The sequence below is a fragment of the Malus domestica genome, chromosome 12, assembly GCF_042453785.1.
Source record: "Malus domestica chromosome 12, GDT2T_hap1".
Lineage (NCBI taxonomy): Eukaryota > Viridiplantae > Streptophyta > Magnoliopsida > Rosales > Rosaceae > Malus > Malus domestica.
In genome coordinates this window covers 11,939,190-11,960,042 of record NC_091672.1, presented here as the reverse complement: position 1 = coordinate 11,960,042, position 20,853 = coordinate 11,939,190, and the positions used below count along the sequence as shown (strand labels likewise).

Below are 20,853 nucleotides of genomic sequence, written 5' to 3'. Positions count from 1 at the left end.
TCGTGATTAGCTTGATCAAAATTAAGGGGTGTTAAGTAATTCTAATATGTATTGAGTTTATTATAATTAGTTATTAGCTTATGTGTAAAAGCCAGCTGGCTGCTAGTATGGGAAAAAGAATATAAGGGGCAATTATGGCTTTAGGAAGAGTACGGCCTTGTTTTTTTTTTTTTTTGGGACAAGAAACATTCCATTAATGTAAGGGAAAGTACAATTTGTGAAAGATAAGCCTAAGTTCAAACAAAACACAAAGCCTTACATAAAACAAAGCAGAACATGAAAGGTAAAACAGACCCAAGCCAAGTAGAGCACTAACCCAAAACACAAAGGGAGGCCCATACATCATTAGACTCGTAGGCAGCAAAAGCAGAAAACCAACAAAAAACCTAATCTTCAGCATCCAAAAGACCGCCGCAGCTTCCACCGCGATAAAATCTATCGCCCCAAAAGAAAAAGAAAGCCTGAACCATAAACTAGATCTGAGAGGATTATGCAGAATCCGTCCACAAAAAAGCAAAGCCCCCACATCCACACCTGGAAGGAAGGTCACAAAATGTAATAGGAGGAGGGGGAGGGCAAATGGGGTGTGCAACACCCTTGTTCCGAAGAGAATCGTTCCACACTTCCCCTAAATTTTCTAGCAAGCCGGTTCAACAGTGGGTTATGAGGTTTTGGTCTTGTGTAAAAATAGAGCTCAAAACTCCAAGATCTAAATTGTGATTATGGATTGGAAAAAAATAGTGGGAGGAAGATGAAGGACGAAAAAAATAGGTGCGACGGTAAGGGGAAAAGGGGGAGGCATAGAGCAGCTTCTGGGTGAGAAATAGGTGGAGATCTGAGACAAAGGCTCAAAGATCTGAATGGTGATGACCGCCGAGAAGGCATGCCAAGGACCCTCAAACTGACATAGCCGATTTAGACCAGTAAGAGCCAAAAGAGGTTGGAGGAAAGGAAGAAAAAAGAAGAAGACAACAAGAAAGATGGTTGACGAATGTGTAGGAGGGTGGAGAGGAGGCTAGGAGGAGGAGAGGAGAAGGTGCTGCCAGCCTAAGCCGAAGGGACTTGGTTACTTGCAGGTCTTGAGTACGGTCATTTTATGAAAAACAATTGCATCTCTCTCTCTATCTTCATCTTTCATACATTGCTCCATTACTTGGCTACTTACAGGTCTTGAGTGAAGGGCCTGAGGATTGTGCTTATCACTTATGACCTTCCTTCTATGTAGATTTTCATACATTTGTTCTTCTAAATTTGTAGAAAGTATTTTCAAATTGTAAGGATTGTTCTTGCGTTAATACTACTGTTCTAGTTGTTGTTCATGTATATGTATGTAAAAATTCAGTTTCTTAGAGAAAACCCATATCAGAAATCGAGTTCTCAGTCGAGAATTCTTCACACCCAGATTGTATTTTCAATGAATTTGTAGCGACCCAATTTGTATTTTAGAGAGAGATCTGGGAAAGGTGTTGGAATTTCATGGATACATTACTTAAGATGCATAACAAGCTTGAATTTTTTGCACCCAATTCATGGGTTTTCGGAGAAATCGAGTAATTCGAGCTTGTTGAAGCTTCCAAATGAGAAGGTTAGGTATGGTCTTAGAATGTCTCATGTGAGTCGAGTAGAAGTGGTGTTATTAAGGCTAGTAGCAATGTTCTTCTTGAGCTTGTGCCGGAAAGAAAGAGATCTTGAATTTGAGCCTCCATTGTATGACCCATGAAAGGGTCTTGTCGTGGACCTTACAGTTGTGGATGGTGGCCCTGTTGGGCTCATCGTGGCACAACAAGTTTCGGAGGCAGGGTTTTCTATTTATTCGATTGACCCTTCTCCCAAGTTGATTTGGCCGAATAGTTATGGTGTTTGGGTGGATGAATTTGAGACCATGGATTTGCTTGATTGCCTGGACACTACCTGGTCTGGTGCGGTTGTGTACATAGGTGAGGAATTGAATAAGGATCTTAACAGACCTTATGGAAGGGTTAATCGGAAACAGCTTAAGTAAAAAATACGGCAAAAATGCATATTAAACAGTTCTAAGTTTCATGTTTCACCAAGGTAAATTTACTAAGGTTATTCATGAGGACGAAAAATCACTGTTGACTTGCAATGATGGTGTCACAATTCAAGCTTCTATGGTTCTCGATGCAACTGGTTTTTCAAAATGTCTTGTACACTGTGATAAGCCTTACAATCTAGGTTACTAAGTGGCTTATTGGATATTGGCAGAGGTTGAAAAACATCCATCTAATGGTGATAAGATGGTTTTTATGGATTCGAGAGATTTGCATTGAAAAATAATTTTGAATTGAAAGAGAGAAATGGTAGGATCCCTACTTTTCTCTATGCAAAACCTTTTTCATCCAACATGATATTTCTTGAAGAAACTTCCCTGGTGGCTCAGCCTGGCTTACCCATGAAAGATATCCAAGAAATGATGGCTGCTAGGTTAAAGCATCTAGGCATAAAAGTTAAGAGCATTGAAGAGGATGAGCATTGTGTCATCCCAATGGGTGGATAGCTCCCAATGCTCCCTCAGAGGATTGTTAGAATTGTGGCACAGCTGGGATGGTGCACCCTTCAACTGGGTATATGGTTGCTAATAGGAGCATATTTATGCAACTTAGTTAGCTTGTCTCTTGGCATTTACTTAGTTTAATTCTAGTTATTTTAGTACTTTAAGCTATTTTCATGTGTTAGTAGGTTCAAATAACAAAGTTGGCAACAAAGTGCTATTTGGAGCATTTTTGGGCCAAGATTGGATAGTGCAAGCATGGAGACATGAGGATGGACATTTTTGAAGATTAGAAGGCTAGAAATCAGCATGTGTGTGTGCAAGTGTGTTGACCTACAACTACAAACATCATAGCTGCCATGTGATGACAGAAAATGTGTTGATTGCTAGCTGAAATGATGAAGATGAACACGGCACATGGAAGAAACATGGACAACACACACACATGCAAAGAGGAACACGGCATGGGCAGAAAATGTGTTAATTGGTAGCTGAAATGATGAAAAGCATGTGTGTGCAAGAGTAACAGTTGGTACATGTGGAAATAAAGAGAGAAAACAGCAAGAAAGGCATGGCATGGGCAGCAGAAAATAAAGAATGAAGAAGTGGAAATGATGAGTACATGGACAGCACACACATGGGAAAGAAAGGCACGGCATGGGCAGAGAATGGGCTGATTTGTGGCTGAAATGATGAAGAGCGTGTGTGTGTGAATGTAACAGCTAGTACATGTGGATATACAACATAAAGCACGACACATGGAAGAAAAGAGGGCATACACATACATGCAAAGTGCATGGACAGCTTGAAGGGCAGAGAGACACGTGCAAAATGTGGAGACATCATTCATACACACACATGCAAGGGGGACAATTCTACATGCTAGGAAATGGGGGTCTTTTCTCCTTTAACATTCAGCCATCCCTTCTCCTTAAACATACATAAACCACACCACAACAAAACATGACATCTCACAAATCCATTCCTTTCCATTCCTTACCGTGAGCTCCATCCACTACACCCATTACATCCACTCATTACCAAACATCCATCCACTACACCCATTACATCCACTCATTACCAAACATCCATCCACTACATCCATTACATCCACTCATTACCAAACATCCATCCACCACACCCATTACATCCACTCATTACCACAACACTCATCACTACCACCTTAATTAGATGGTGGTCCTTTCCCTAGCCTATAAATACATCCACCCTTCACCATAACAAAGGATGAAAAAATCAAAAAAAAAAAATTCATCCAAAGACACTACATTCACATTTCATAACTCCATACACTTACACTTTCATTCCTTGGCCGTGAGCATCATCCATTCATCCATTCATCCATTCATTTCCCATATATCTTAAAACACAACTCCATACACTCCCTTCCCTTGGCCGAGACATTCACCAATCCTAAATACATTCATAACCTTTCCATATATCCATACACATCCTTAGACACTTGTGCTGCAACAAGGTGGTGAAAACGAAGGTCCTTGGTGTTTCAATGCTTGAAACTTTGGAGCGTTTTAGGTAGGTGTACTTCGTTCTTGCTTTCAATGTCTACTTTGTTATTTTCTGATTTTGTTGCAATTATGAGTAACTAAACCCCCTTTAGCTAGGGGGAAATTCGAAACCATGTTCATTCTTGCAATATCATTTGATTACTTTCAGTTATGATTCATAAGTTGTGAATTCAATCTACTTATCCATTTGAATTAAAACTGATTTATGTGTGTTGGTTGAGAGTGCACGCTTAATTTTCATGCATAAATTTGATGCTAGGATATAAAGGAGTTTCACCTAATCGTTATGAACTTATATTCACAAGTAGTGAAGGTTGCTCGTCACAACCGTGTTAAGTAAATTCTTGGCATAAGTTTCATGCAATTCTTAATTACAAGTGTTTCTTCAATACTTATGATTTTCATATAACTTAATGATTCTTGCTTATATCTCTATTATGAAATTCATGTAGGGAACTTGTGGGGAATGCTTTGGGTTGTTGTATGCAATCATCCAATTCAATGAAATTAGGAAAATCTGAGGGTTAATTAGTGCAATTCACAGTTAATCTGGGGCGTTGAGAATTCGTAGTTTATTGAAAAGCAACTGGAAATCGTTTTGTTTGCAAGAGTGTCATGTGTGGAGAAGAACCTCCTAGCTAGCCTTCCATCCATTCAATTTACTCAAATTCGTGCAGATTTCATTAGTTCTTTAATTTACTTGTTTTGTTTTCAAATTCGTCAAAACGAAAACCCCCTTTACCTTGTTGAGTCATATTAGTTAGAAACTGATTTAGTTTGTGTTTTTAAGTATTTCGAACCAAGTTAAAACCAAAATTCGTCCAAAAGTGTGTTAGAGTCCAAATCTGCCCAGTTTGTGTTTTTAGACATATATGAGCGTTTTTAGCTTTTCTTGAGTTCTTTGAGTTTGTTTTGAATTCTTTGAGTCTAGTTTAGTGTTTTTAACTTTGTTTATATGTTTTTAAGTCAGTTTAGAGGTTATTAGCAAGCCCTCCTAATCCCCGGTCCAGAACGATCCCTACTTACATTCTTTACTACAATTGATACAAGAGGGTTTAATTTGTGTGTTAAGTAATTTTCGCATCAAATTTTTGGCGCCGTTGCCAGGGATTAGCATTTCTTTTTTGTTTATTTTCGTGTGTTTTTATGTTAGTTCCTGACCTTGTTTGTTTTCTTGTTTTAGGTACTAGTTTATGACTCGGAGTTCTCATCCGATTCGTGAGCATATCTTGGACTTTGACAACGATTTTGAGAGGACTTTGAGAAGGAATAGGAATCAGCAAGATCGTAACCCACCTATTCTTGAACCTGAGTTTGAAGAACATCCACTTGAAGAAAAAGAGGAAGATCCCAACATGGCAGCGAACAATCGAACAATCAAGGAGCTTTCCGCTTCGGGATTGGACAATGCCGCCCCCCTATGCATCCAATACCCCATGGCTGCCCTAGGGAAGACGGACGAGTTCAAATTGAAATCAAGTTTGTTGCATCACATTCCTAAGTTCCACGGGATGTCCATGGAAGATCCTAATAAACACTTGAAGGAGTTTGAGGTTGTTTGTTCGAGCATGACCCCTGTGAATGTTGATGGGAGCATTCTGAAAATGAAGGCTTTTCCCTTTTCTCTCTTAGAAAATGCTAAAGATTGGTTGTATGAGCTAGCCCCCGGAACTGTCACATCATGGGAGAGTATGAAACAGGCATTTTTGGAGAAGTTTTTTCCAACTTCTCGATTTATTCTACTACGCAAAAGGATTAGTGGCATTTAGCAAAACCAAGGTGGATCCTTTCCCACTTACTATGAGCGTTTTAAAACCCTTGTTGCTTCATGTCCACAACACGATATAAAGGAGAAGCTTCTTCTTCAATATTTCTACGAAGGGCTTCTACCAATTGAACGCCAAATGCTAGACGCCTCAGCGGGAGGAACTTTGGTGGATAAAACACCCATGGCTGCCAAGACCTTAATTGCTAACCGAGAATTGAATGCTTAACAATATGAAGGCGTTGGTCAAAGGGACACCCCACGGCAGCAAGTGAATGAGGTAAGTTCCACATCCGACATTCAATCGCAATTAGCTAATCTTACTTCCATTGTGTCTCAGATGGCCGAAGGAATGAGGATGAAAGAACCAAGTGTATGTGGTATGTGTTCTATCCAAGGACATGCCTCTGAAAAGTGCACTTAATTGATTGAAAATGGTGGATGGGAAAGCGCCAATGCAATTGAATTTCAACGCCACAGCCAGCCAATGAATGATCCATATTCTAATACGTACAATCCAGGTTGGAGAAACCATCCAAATTTCAAGTGAAGGGAGCCCCAACAACCCCAACAACAAGGAGGCTTTAGGTAGCAACCTCCGGGCTTCTATACCAAGCAATACGCACCAACACAAGCCCCACAACAACCTGCCAAAACACCTCAGGTACATCTTTAGATAATGACACACTTCTTAAGTTACTCACCAATTTGTCTCAGGGGCAAGAAAATCAAGCCAAAGTATTGCAAAACCAAGACAAAAGGGTGGACCAAATGGAAAAGCAAATTGGGCAGATTGCAGAGTTTGTAGGACAATTCAGAGAGCAAGGTAAGTTGCCTAGTTCAACCGTTGTCAACCCGAAGGGAGGATTCGAATCTGCAAAAGCCATGAGTTTGCAAAGTGGAAAACAAGTTGGATCTGATCCCCAACCGTCCAATTCACGTTCCAATGAGGTTGAAGAGTTGATAATTGAAGAGAAAGAGCAAAGCACCCACACGGAAAGGGTGGAAACATCTTTGCCACAGGCCCCAAAAGCTCCTAAACCATCCAATTCGGCCAACAAAGGTAAGAAAGTTCGAATTTTGATTAATTATAACGTTGTTCCTCCAAATGTACCCTTTCCTCGTAGGTTTATGCAATCAAAGAAAGAGGAGGCTGAAAAGGATATTTTGGAAACGTTTAGAAAAGTTCAAGTCAATATACCACTTTTGGATGCAATTAAGCAAGTTCCAACGTATGCCAAGTTTTTAAAAGAACTTTGCACAACTAGGAAGAGAATTTCGAGCAAGGAGGTTGTCAAGGTAAGTGAAAATGTCTCAGCTGTTTTACAACGTAAACTGCCCACTAAATGCAAGGATCCGGGTAGTTTTACCATTCCTTGTGTAATTAGGAATACTCGTTTTGAATCTGCCATGTTAGACTTAGGTGCATCTATAAATGTCATGCCTTATTCAATCTATGCATCTATGCACTTAGGCGAATTGAAAAATGATGGTGTGATTATACAATTGGTCGATAGATCTAATGCCTATCCAAAGGGAGTTTTGGAAGATGTTTTAGTGCAGGTCAATCACTTAATCTTTTCGACGGATTTCTATGTGCTTGAAATGGACGAGTCGGACCACTCCCCTACATTACCCATCCTCCTTGGACGACCATTCATGAAAACTGCTCGTACTAAAATTGATGTGTTTAATGGAACTTTGACGATGGAATTTGATGGGGAAGTTATCAATTTCAATCTTTCTAATTCTATCAAGTATCCTAATGCGGATCACTCATGTTTTTCTATTGATGTATTTGCTTCTTTGGTGCAGGACCATTTTGAACAATTGAATGACGATGCACTTGAATTGGTCATTGCACGAGGAATGGACATTCAAAACAATGAAGCAGTAACCATGCATCCCCACGGCATGAATAAGTTTTCCCTTGCCGTGCCCCCTAATGAAGACGTGATTGAGATGGTGGCTGCCCTCGAATCATTGCCACTACAATCTGGTGACCCAATTTCCATTTCAGTTTCGGCTAATAAGTTACTTCCCTCAATTGTGCAGCCACCTACACTTGAACTTAAGCCATTGCCAAACCATTTAAAGTACGTTTTCTTGGGCGATGATGAGACATTGACCGTTATCATCTCAAGCACACTCACAGCACAAGAGGAAGACAAGTTGGTAAGGGTGCTAAGGGAGTACAAAACAGCAATTGGGTGGACATTGACCGACATAAAAGGAATCAGTCCCACCACTTGCATGCATCGCATACTTTTGGAGGAGGGGTCTAAAACATCTCGAGAGGCTCAACGCCGACTCAACCTTCCGATGATGGAAGTTATGAAGAAGGAAATAATCAAGATTTTAGATTGTGGAGTGATCTATCCTATTTCCGATAGTCGTTGGGTTTTGCCCGTTCAATGTGTTCCAAAGAAATGCGGAGTAACTGTGGTGACAAATGCTGAAAATGAGCTTATGCCTACTCAAATCCAAACAGGTTGGAGGATGTGTATCAATTATAGGAAGCTCAACGCCACCACTAGGAATGACCACTTCCTTTTGCCATTCATTGATCAAATGCTTGAGAGGTTAGCGGGTTATGCTTTCTATTGTTTTCTTGATGGTTATTCTGGTTATAATCAAATTGTCATAACACCCGAGGACCAAGAAAAAACCACTTTCACATGCCCCTTTGGTACATTTGCTTATCGTCGCATGTCATTTGGTTTATGTAATGCACCTGCCACATTTCAAAGATGCATGATGAGCATATTTTCTGATTATGTTGAGAAAATTATTGAAGTTTTTACGGATGATTTCAGCGTTTTTGGTGATTCATTTGATGGTTGTTTGCATAATCTCAGTTTGATCTTAAAACGATTTGTTGAAACTAACCTTGTTCTCAATTGGGAAAAATGTCATTTCATGGTTAAACAAGGCATAGTTTTAGGACATATCATCTCTGAAAAAGGAATGGAGGTTGATAAATCAAAGATCGATCTTGTACGTCACTTACCCTCTCCTACTTCGGTTAGAGAGGTTCGTTCTTTTCTTGGACATGCAGGTTTCTATCAAAGATTTCTCAAAGGTTTCCCAACCTCTTTGCCGTCTCCTTCAAAAAGATGTGGCGTTTGACTTCAATAAGGAGTGCACGGCATCCTTCAAACAACTCAAGGTGGTGAAAACGAAGGTCCTTGGCGTTTCAATGCTTGAAACTTTGGAGCGTTTTAGGTGTACTTCGTTCTTGCTTTCAATGTCTACTTTGTTATTTTCTGATTTTGTTGCAATTATGAGTAACTAAACCCCCCTTAGCTAGGGGGAATTCGAAACCATGTTCATGCTTGCAATATAATTTGATTACTTTCAGTTGTGATTCATAAGTTGTGAATTCAATCTACTTATCCATTTGAATTAAAACTGATTTATGTGTGTTGTTTAAGAGTGCACGCTTAATTTTCATGCATAAATCTGATGCTAGGATATAAAGGAGTTTCACCTAATCGTTATGAACTTATATTTACAAGTAGTGAAGGTTGCTCGTCACAACCGTGTTAAGTAAATTCTTGGCATAAGTTTCATGCAATTCATAGTTACAAGTGTTTCGTCAATGCTTATGATTTTCTTAGAACTTAATGATTCTTGCTTATATCTCTATTATGCAATTCATGTAGGGAACTTGTGGGGAATGCTTTGGGTTGTTGTATGTAATCATCCAATTCAATGAAATTAGGAAAATCTGAGGGTTAATTAGTGTAATTCACAGTTAATCTAGGGCGTTGAGAATTCGTAGTTTATTGAAAAGCAATTGGAAATCGTTTTGTTTGCAAGAGTGTCATGTGTGGAGAAGAACCTCCTAGCTAGCCTTCCATCCATTCAATTTACTCAAATTCGTGCAGATTTCATTGGTTCTTTAATTTACTTGTTTTGTTTTCAAATTCATCAAAACCAAAACCCCTTTACCTTGTTGAGTCATATTAGTTAGAAACTGATTTAGTTTGTGTTTTTAAGTATTTCGAACCAAGTTAAAACCAAAATTCGTCCAAAAGTGTGTTAGAGTCAAAATCTACCCAGTTTGTGTTTTTAGGCAGATTTGAGCGTTTTTAGCTTTTTTTGAGTTCTTTGAGTTTGTTTTGAATTCTTTGAGTCTAGTTTAGTGTTTTTAACTTTGTTTATATGTTTTTAAGTCAGTTTAGAGGTTATTAGCAAACCCTCCTAATCCCCGGTCCAGAACGATCCCTACTTACATTCTTTACTACAATTGATACAAGAGGGTTTAATTTGTGTGTTAAGTAATTTTCGCATCTGTTGCGCGGACTCTGGGAGCAGCTCCTATTGTTGCAAATGCAATAGTTCAGTACCTTGGTTCTGATAGAACTCTTTTCGGAAATGAAGTGTCTGCAGAAGTTTGGAAAGATTTATGGCCTATACAAAGTAGGAGACAAAGGGAGTTCTTCTGTTTCGGTATGGCTTTTCTGCTTAAACTTGATTTGAAAGGTACTCGGAGGTTTTTCAATGCTTTTTTTGATCGAGAACCCCACTATCGGCATGTATTCTGGTCATCTCGACTGCTTATTCCCGATCTTCTATTGTTTTGGCTTTCACTGTTTTATCATGCTTATAATGCAAGTAGAATAGAAAGTATGGCTAAGGGGACTCCTCCTATGGTAAAGATGATCAACAACTTGATACAGGATAGAGGTTAGGATGACTGATACTATTTGTGATATGAAAATTATGTTGGTGAATTTGCATAATAAAGATAATGTTACTAATAGTTGTTAACAAATTATTAAGGATTAGCTACTCTTCAGAAAAAATAAACCATCTGTAATGCTGTTATTCTTACATGTAATCCTTAGTTCTTCCACAGTAGACCGTAAAATTAAGTGTGATACCGCTAACATAGGAATCAAACTCCTATAATAGGCTGAAAAGTCTGAGTGCTATGCAAGTGATTCTTATTTTTTTTAGTTCAATATATTGAACTTATGAGTGTGATACATGTACAGTAAATAACTAGATAGAGAAAATTGGTACATATAAGTATCACACTTGACTAAACCATTGTGGAAGGCCTTAGCACTTATAGAAACTCTTGGAGATATAAATGGCTTTAAGTATATTAGTTTTTAAATATATGACACTATAATCTTGGGAGTAGGATTCTCTCCCCTTTTATTCTCATCGCCTTCCCTCCCCTCCTCTCACATTTTTTTTTTGTCTCTATAAAAATATTCAATATAAAGATGTTGATGTGGCGTAATCGTAACCATTCAAGTAAGAGAGGAAGGAATGAGAGAGAGATTAGGAGGGAAGAGAATACTCCTCCGTAATAAGGTTAGATTTCATACTGTTCAATTTAATAAGGTTAGATTTCTTCGTTTAGGATTTAGGGGTTACAAAGGGGGAGATAATACTCTTACTGTTAAGATAAAAGAAGTTAAATTGTAAACTATCTATTAAATGACATCTCCTATGAATGGCCGGTTAGCATTTACTAATCAAGTTTTGAAGAGAGATTTTAACTGAAATTTGTTGTGATTTCAAAGCGCTGCAGAAATTAGTTAACACAGAGAAGTTAAACTAGAACAATTGGGAGGTTTTTAGCACGATCATAAAGTATATAAGATCTTCATTTTCCTAATAGGTAATTGTTGGAGCGAAATTTCCTACGTAGGCTTGTCTTACATAACACCATCTCTTTGGATGATTGATATGGACCCATGAGTCGAAACTGGATTTTATCCTCCCACACTAATCTTAAAATGTTAGGATCGTGAACCATTCTTTTTCTTGAGATTGGGATAATCGATATCTTCTGTAACTTAAAATGCAACTCCAAATTTTGATTTGAGTCGAGTTTGGGTGGAGAAATTTGGGTTGTATTTATTTATTTTTAAAGTTTATGATTGATGTTATTATTGTTATGGTTATTGCTATTAGTTTTTAAGAAATGTGTTCGATTCCAGCTGAGCTGGTTCTGGTTCTAGTTCAGCCCAGAATGGTGCACACGTAACTCAGTTTTGTAAAATGTTTCTGGAAATGCTTATGAAAAGTTGCTTCCAATGTGTAACCTGCTGGTTATTTTGCAGCAACAGATAAATAGGAAACAGTAGGGAAATCGTATTGTTCATTACATGAGCATACAAATACGCTTGTCACACACAAAGTTCAACTACACAGTGACAAAGTCTTCAACAAATGAGAAATGAAAAGCCAGGGTTGTACGGACCCTGAAAATACAACAGAGCTTTGCGAAAAACACGTGAAAGAAACCACATGTATTTCTATTACCTCTATCTCACTTTAGATGTAACCACATTTTCAAGTTGTGGCATACGACATCACAGGGAGAAGGTGGATAATTGACCGTGTACCAAGTTTAGATGCCGCATAACCAAAGTTCTGCAAGAACACCTATGAAAGCCAGGAAAGTCCAGGGGCTACTGAAATAATCATGATAAGAATTGAGACATCCAGGTCTTCCACTTGCTTCTGTAGTGTTTTTCTATATCAGCTTTGACGTCACAATATATGTCAGTGTTAGGAACCAAGTCAGTTCCAAATCTCATTGAAGAGATGAGCCACCTCCCTATCACTCCCCAGGAAGTTGTAAAGTACACCGGCTGACCTTGGCTTCTTAACATCATTTGCATGATCAATGAGTGCATCAAGGAAGCCGATGCAAGAGGTGTCCCCAAAGACATTCTGGAAATCAGGACACATTTTATATGCTATCAAATTCACCAACTTAGGCTCTGTTGAGTCGTTTACAGATATTGGAGGAAGACTAAGGAATCCTGCAAAGCAATGAGAAACAAAAGATATGTCCCCCAAAAGCTATAGTTACAAGGCGTAAAATGGATCCTGGCTGCATTAGGCTCTTGTACGTTGCAAAAGGATTGTATGGAGTAGTCTTTAACTCGATTACCGGGAACCTTTTTGGGTGGACCCAGCATTCTTGATCGGAGAAGGGAAAAACTAGGTTTATTCTCTCTCAAAGCCCACTTACGTGGACTTCAACGATTATGGGTTTGAATCTTTGGTCTGCGTAGGGCTAATAAACTTTCGTAACCATCAACACTACAATTCACTTGGCAAACTCTGGCATGTGACTTGGGCTTATTTTGACTTGAATAGTAGTTAGCGTGATAGAGGTTGGTGTGATGAATATGCATGGAATTGCATAGTCATGGCATGATTATACAAATGTCCGATTTAATTATCATAGCGTGTCATGATTGTGAAAATGTTTTTCTCTTTCAATTCCACAGTTTTGCATGTATTTAGGCTTGAGTTGGGGCTTTTATGACAATCTGGCCAAGAGCCTCAACAAATGACAATTTGGGAATTATAAAAGCTCACACGTTTTGCCTTCTTCGTTCATGTGTATAGACATAGATATTGTGTGAGTTAGTATGTAGAAAGGGAATGTAAATATGTGTAATTATGAGAGTCATGTTTAAGGAAGGTTATTTGTGTCCTTTATTGTTTTTCCTTATGTAACAAGGATTGTATGTGCTTATATTGAGAATTATGGATTACATGGAAATTACCCCTTAAAATTCTATTTGGCATCCGAGCCAGGTTTGCCGTAACCCTAGAACCTGTACACCATTGTTTCCGCTGTTGTGCTTGTCGACTAACATATTTATGCGACTTCTGCAATAATAAGTCAGGCTGCACCATGTGTATGATCTTGTTGTGCCGTGTGGACTGCTGCATCAAGAATCGTGCTGCTTTGTGGAGTGCAATTGCAGGGCCTTGTAGAATATGATTTGCTTAGGCAATTGTTACTGTGCTTAAGTAATTGGAGGAATATTATATTGAAAAGTAGGTCCCGTGTAGGTGTAATTGTGTTAGTGCCGTCTGCATACCATGTAGGTGCAGCGCGTTAGTGTCGTGTATTACATTTTTTCCATGGGAGTACAAGCTAGATTCTGGCCGCGTATTGGGTTGTTGCTGTTTGTTTTTCTTGTAGCGTGTGGCTCTATAATTAGTGTGGTGTCGTGATTGATGTGTATTATTGTCTCGTGAGTTATTACAATGGCGAATATAGGTTGGATTTTGGATTCCGGTGCAATAGATCATGTGACGTATGATAGTACTTTGTTTCAGTCCGTAAAATATTCTCATAGAAAGTGTGGCAACTACCAATCGTACTACGACTGTACCTCAAGTCACTAAACAATTGGATTGTGTTGTATTAATGTATCCTTCTTTTTGCTTGCTTTAGGATATTCAAACAAAGGAGATCATTGGTCGTGGCACTAAGAGAGAGGGGCTATATTATGTGGATGAAGTGGCACCTGGAAGAGCTAATTTGGTTCGTGCGTCACATAATAGTAATCTACAGAAGGTATTGTTATTACATCGTCGTTTGGGGCATGCATTGTTTGGTTATTTGAAACATATAATACCTGATTTGTTCAATGGTATTGAAGACTCAGAATTGAAATGTGAAGTATGTATTTTAGTTAAAAGTCATCGTGCTTCATTCCCTCCAAGTATGAATAGAAGATCGTCTCCATTTGCACTAATGCACTATGATGTGTGGGGACCTTCCCTCGTTAGTACTACTTCAGGAATTAGGTGGTTTGTTACTTTTGTGGATGATTGCACTCATATGACATGGTTGTATATGTTGAAAAATAAAAGTGAAGTTTGTGATGTGGTTCGTTTGTTGCAACAGATGATTAAAATTCAGTATTCCTCTGATATTAAAGTTTTGTGTTCTGACAATGGTGGAGAGTACATAAATTCTGAGTTATCCCGATTTCTGCAAGATCATGGAATTATTCATCAAACTACATGTCTGCATACTCCACAACAAAATGAGGTTGCTGAGAGAAAGAATCGTCATATCTTGGAAACTGCTTGTGCCTTGCTTATTGGTGCGTCTGTGCCTAAACATTTTTGGCCTGAAGCTGTTACCTATGTCGTGTATGTGATTAACCGCATGCCATCTCAGGTTGTGGACTTCCGTACACCTCTTCAAGTATTGACAGAGCATGTTTCTGTAGTACCCACGAACACCCTCACTCCTCATGTGTTTGGGTGTGTAGCGTATGTTCATATTCACAAGATTCATTGTAGCAAATTGGATCCATGTGCTCTTCAGTGTGTCTTTGTTGGATTTGCATCTCAACAGAAAGGGTATAAGTGTTATCACCTTGACACTCGCCATATGTATGTGACTATGGATGTTACCTTTTTCGAATCCGAGTATTTTTATTCTTCGTTCCCTTCACCTTCAGATCCCCAAGGGGAGAGGGAGAATACTAGTAGGGATCAGGGTGATCTTAGATGGTTGGAAATATTAGACAATGGGTCTCGGCAAGAAACTGCCGAGAATGAGATAAATAGGTCCCAGCAAGAAACTGCTAAAAATGAGATAAATGGGTCTCGACAGGAAATTGCCGAGTATGTGATAGAGCTTCAGCCTCTACATGTCTAGACAAGCACAACAGATCGGCAAGGATCTGCATATGAATCTGGAACAGTCCAGCCACTAGTTGTTGCCAAACCTGCAACCCCCTTTCTCTAGAGCTCGATAGTGCCACCCAATGTGTCTTCTCTGAATATCCCTGAGGTAAGTACCACTGATGCTCATGTAACTAATCTCAATAATGCTATAGGTACATATAAGTTGCCGCCAAGGCAAAATTGTGGTGTTCCTCCTGACAAGTTTTCTGCCAAAGGAAAAGTGAGGTATCCAATAGCAAATTATGTGTCATGCAAGAATCTTGCGTCGGAACGTCAAGCATGGGTGAATAATGTGGAAGCAAATCCAAGTACCAACCTGAGTTGAGGAGGCCTTGAAGGATCCTAAATGGGTTGCTGCAATGGATGAAGAAATGATGGCATTACATAAAAATGATACATAGGAGATAATGGAACTGCCAAAGGGAAAAAAACCGGTTGGGTGTAGATGGGTCTTTACAATTAAGTACAAGGTCGATGGATCAGTAGACATGTATAAAGCAAGGTTAGTAGCAAAAGGTTATACTTAAACGTATGATATTAATTACCAAGAAACTTTTTCACCAGTAGCCAAGATGAATATGGTACGTGTTCTTATTTCTTTAGCTGCAAATTTGAATTGGCCACTGAAACAGTTTGATGTAAAAAATGCTTTTCTTCATGGGCATTTAGAAGAAGAAGTATATATGGATTTTCCTCCGGGGTATAATGCCGCAGTGAAAACTGGAGTATGTAGGTTGCGAAAGTCACTTTATGGGTTGAAACAATCATCACGTGCATGGTTTGGTAGATTTACTCGAGTTATGAGGAGGATTGGATATTACCAAAATCACTCCGACCATATGTTGTTTGTAAAATGAAGGAGTGGTAAAGTGACAGCCGTAATTACTTATGTGGATGACATGATAATAACAGGTGATGATTAAGAAAAGATGATGAAACTAGAACAGAGCCTTGCCGCCGAATTTTAAATGAAGAATTTGGGAGATTTAAAGTATTTCCTTGGAGTAGAAGTAGCTAGTTCATCGAGAGGTATCTTCTTGTCTCAACGGAAATATGTTCTAGATTTATTAAAGGAGACATGCATGCTTAGATGTAAACCTGTGGATACTCCTATTATAGAGAAGCATTATTTGGGAATTTATCCCGATCAAAAACCGATTGACAAAGGTAGATATCAGAGACTAGTAGGGAGACTACTTTATTTGTCTCACACTTGTCCAGATATTGCTTATGCAGTAAGTGTGGTTAGTCAGTTTATGCACTCACCGAGTGTGGATCATATGGTGGCAGTGATGAGAATTTTGGCATATTTAAAGTCTACCCCGAGAAAGGGGATTTTGTATAAGAACCATAGGCATATGAGGATTGAGGGATTTACTGATGCTGATTGGGCAGGTGATGTGACTGATAGACGGTCAACGTCCGGGTATTTTACATTCGTTGGAGGTAATTTAGTTACTTAGCGAAGCAAGAAACAAAAAGTGGTGTCATGATCTTCTACCGAGGCCGAGTATAGGGGTATGGCACATGGTGTGTGTGAAATCCTTTGGCTACAAAAGTTGCTTTGGGTCTTGCTTTTAAATAGGAGGAGGTGATGAATTTGTATAGTGATAATAAGTCAACAAGAGAGATAGCTGAGAATCCAGTGCAGCATGATAGGACGAAGCATGGGGAGGTTGATCAACATTTCATTAAAGAGAAGCTTGAAAAGAAGATTGTATCAATTCCGTTTGTGAATTCAGAAGAGCAACTTGCAGATGTTTTTAAACCGACGTAAACATAACCGACATATATTTTAATAATTTTTAAATATTGGCATTGCTTTAAGCAAAACAGTGTCGTTTTTAAGCGACATAAAGTATGGGTGTTGCTTTTAAGCATCACAAAGTATTGTTTTTAAATATTTTAAAGCCTGTGTCGATTCTGAGTGACATAGATTTTAGTTTTTTTAAATATTTTGAAACCCAGTGTCAGTTGTAGTCAACACTAATAATATTTTAAAATATTTTAAAACCCAGTGTCGTTTTGTTATCTACCAAATTCATATATACTTAAGTTAAAAAAAATTTTAAAGGCGGGTCACTAAACTTTTGCAAAATTTCAAACATTTTGAAATTTGAAATTTTCACACCACTCCAGTAGACTCCCGCACAAAATTCTAAATATAAAGGAAGAGAACACAACCCCTTCAACAAAGCAGTTCCTTCTTTGTTCATTCTTCGCAGCCACAAATAGCAGCAGCAGCAATCGCCATTTTAAATTCAACAGAGCCCAGACCATGCTCTTGCCCGTCACGACGGAGGTCGTCGATCCTGAGTTTCAGAATTTGCGAGGGGCCGTCGAGTTGAAGCAGAGGACTGTCATTGGGAGCACTAGGGGAGTCGTGGAAGAGACGGAAACGATCAAAAGACGATCACCCGGATGCATCAATCTCATCCTTTCAATTGCAAATTAGACGGTCAAAAGACGATCACCCGTGTGCTGACAGCAACAGAAGCTGCGTTGGCAGCAGTGGCCTTGGATCCTTCGCCTCAAGACAGTGGGTTGGTTGAGATGGGGACGGATGTTGGAGAAGACGACGACCCAAGATCGTATCAACGGCCTAGAAAAGGTGCAGTAGAATCGGCTAGAAAAAAAAATTTGAAAAAGCAGCAGAATTGCAGAGAAGGAAGAAGAAGAATTGAAGAGGAAGAAGTAGCACCAGAACCACATAGGAAAAAGAAGAAGAAAGGTGTTGGCGGAGGATCTGGAGCATTCGGACAAAAGGAATTCGAAGAGGATCCAATCCCTGGCAATTCATTGAAAATGAATGCAGAGACGGATTTTGAAATATTTTTATTATTATTAACAAAGGTGGTGTCGGTTAAGACCATCACTAGTTTGCATATTTTATTTATTTAATTGTTATCTGACGTCGTTTTAAACCGACGTCAACATCAGTGTCGCTTTTAACCGACGTTGCTTAGTGGTGGATTAAGCAAACAAATCGACACTGAAGCCCTTTAGTGACGCTAGCAATGGTGTCGCTATTCCAATCCGACATTACATTGTTTTATGTCGGATTTTTGTCAAATTTCCGATAGAAATCGGATTTCTTGTCTCTTTTTGGTCCGTTGGTGATAGCCTATATTGTAGTAGTGCATGTCATGTCAGAGTACTAACAGAATTGTTGACAAAATTGACAGAAAATGGCAAAGGAATACAAAATTGAATTCCAGGGGATAGAGTGGTGAAATTTAAGTTTCAGATGACAAAGTGAGATTAAAATAGAGTTTTAATGCGCATAACAAAAAATAAAAAATAAAAAATGTTTAATAAAAGACAACCTACAAATACAATCTGAAAAAAGTTTCCGCCAATACGGTAAGAACAAAGCGCACAATTACATTTTAATCCATTTATTTCCAACAACAACAAAATAGTATAATTCACTTATTTTAGTCGTCACACTTGCGTACGGTAGAAAGGACCGTTGAGAAACTGTGACTTGTGAAAAACTGCAGAGGTAGCGGTAATTCGGGAATACTATATAACCACATGAAAGATGCAGAAGAGTTGATATGTACCTGAATCTCTCAGCCGGGGTGTGTTTTCAGGTACTTGCATACGGCATCACATGGAGAGGGATCGGAAAAGACTGCATACCACGTCTGGATACCGCTCAAGCCGAGTCCTAATAGAACACCAATGAAAGCCAGGAAAGTCCAGGGACTATTGAAATGATCATGAAAGAATTGAGCCATCCATGTCTTCCACTTGGTTTTGTAGTGATCCTCTATCTGTGTTTTAACATTGCGGTAAATCGCATCGTTTGGGACCAAGTCAGTGGCTATCTCGTTGAAGAGTTGAGCCACCTCCTCATCACTCCCAAGCAAGTTTCGAACTATGCCCTTTTTCCTTAAGTGCTTCACATCGTCTGGATGATCAATGAGCGAATCGAGGAAGCCTATGTAAGAGGTGACCTCGAAATCGTTCTGGAAATCAGAACACATTTCGTAGGCTATCATGTTCATGAACTTAGGCCTCATCGAGTCGTCAACTTTTATTATAGGAAGATAAAGGAATCCACAGCATTGAAACCGAAGCTTAAAAGATATGGCCCTCAATGAGTTTGTCTTACTATACCTAAAATGGATCCCGGCTGCCTGAAGCTCTTGTACGTTTCGAAATGAATGGCCTCCTTCTGTACTCCGACGTCCTGATTTTGTACTCGGGCTAGGTGGACATCCTACCATTCTTGTCCGAAGAAGGTCAAGAAGATGAGTTGGCTCTCTTTTGGTGGCAGGGTCTCGTGGTGCCCCACCATGCATCCGGATAAATCCCTCGATTGAGGTATTCAGTTCCTGATGTATTTTGCTCTTCTTGATCAGCCACTTGAGGAGTCGATGGGGGAGTTGATTCTCTAGCAAGAGCATGTCCTGTTCTGCAAATGCCACTTGGTCTCTTTTGATCTTAAACTCTTCCAACTTCTCATATTTGTACATGAATTCCAACGTCGAACACCCATCAACGAACAGCATCCACGCGAGGGCCTCATCATCGTAGTCCTTTGTTGCTTTTTCATCATAGCACTCCCTTAGATCATTAATCTTGTCCCCAACCTTCTTGAGCAAAGTTTCAGCGTTTAGTAGTCTGTTCACTATCTTTGAGAAAGTTTGCTGTCAATAGAAGCTTGACTTTCTCTGCCTGCTCGTACTTTTCTTTACCATGGTGGTAAGGACCGAGTGCTACTACCCTTGGCTCGAAGCACTTGTCGAAAATTTTGTGATCGCGGAGCATGATGGGAACCCTTTGGATCTTTGGTTCGGCATTTTGCTTTTGAGCTGCTTCTGCCACTTCCCAAATTTTTTTTAGTTTCTCCCCCCTCCTCGTTCTTATTGCCTCCTCATGGATTGTAATCACCACCTCTGAAGTTTGCTCCGTGGTGGTGATTTCTGCAGGTTGGCCTTGGTCTCCTCCGCTTGCTTGTCCACCTCCGCTTTTCGTAACTTTCGTCACGGACAGCTCCTTCTTCATGCAAACTACATTTTCATCTTTTTCGGACATTATTAAAGTGCTTGTCGAAACTAATTAACAAGGGAATTCGATGTGGTTTTTTTTAAGTGTTTTGGCCCGAGTGATCTGTGTCAAGCTATACAATAATTCTAGTTTGCATGCATTATATATGTATAATATGGCACAGCAGTGCATCACTTGAGCTCCAAGAAAATTGAAGCTTGATGATGAAGAAGAGATGTTAATTTGTCAAAGGACAGCAGTGCAGATGTTTTCTTTCAAAAAAGAAAAAAAAAAGTAGTACATATGCATGACTTTATCTGCATGGGAAGGTTGGTATATATGTGGTACACGATTTATGTGGTAGAAGCTGTTGTCTCTATCAAGGAAAATGAAGTGTAACGTACTTTATTTATGGAAAAATGCTAAGATTATATGTTTTCAGTCCATATTTTGCAATTACATTATGTAGCAGTTAATGGTTGGATTTTTCATTTAAATTATTAAAAAAATTCAATCATAAACCAACACATCATGTGATGTACAAAATATAATTT

At 39.1% G+C, this 20,853-nt stretch overlaps 1 protein-coding gene and 1 pseudogene across 1 annotated transcript; one reads left to right on the top strand and one right to left on the bottom strand.

Moving 5' to 3' along the window:
* The first annotated feature begins 1,476 nt into the window (after window positions 1-1,476).
* LOC103423298 (lycopene beta cyclase, chloroplastic-like) lies at window positions 1,477-10,518 on the top strand (annotated as a pseudogene).
* An 8,358-nt stretch (window positions 10,519-18,876) lies between these two features.
* Window positions 18,877-20,347, bottom strand: LOC139189814 (UPF0481 protein At3g47200-like). Its single transcript, XM_070809045.1, has 2 exons — window positions 19,988-20,347; window positions 18,877-19,902 (listed from the first exon to the last, which is right to left on the bottom strand). Exons 1-2 carry the CDS (start codon window positions 20,345-20,347, stop codon window positions 18,877-18,879), a joined length of 1,386 nt encoding a protein of 461 aa, XP_070665146.1.
* Between the last annotated feature and the right edge of the window lie 506 nt (window positions 20,348-20,853).

Excerpts from the sequence above, each read along its gene's own strand:
- LOC139189814 (XM_070809045.1), bottom strand. The coding sequence starts at position 20,347 with ATGTCCGAAAAAGATGAAAATGTAGTTTGCATGAAGAAGGAGCTGTCC. Across the intron at positions 19,903-19,987 it reads GTAAAGAAAAGTACGAGCAG|GTTGGGGACAAGATTAATGA; the intron begins GCAGAGAAAGTC and ends TTGCTCAAGAAG.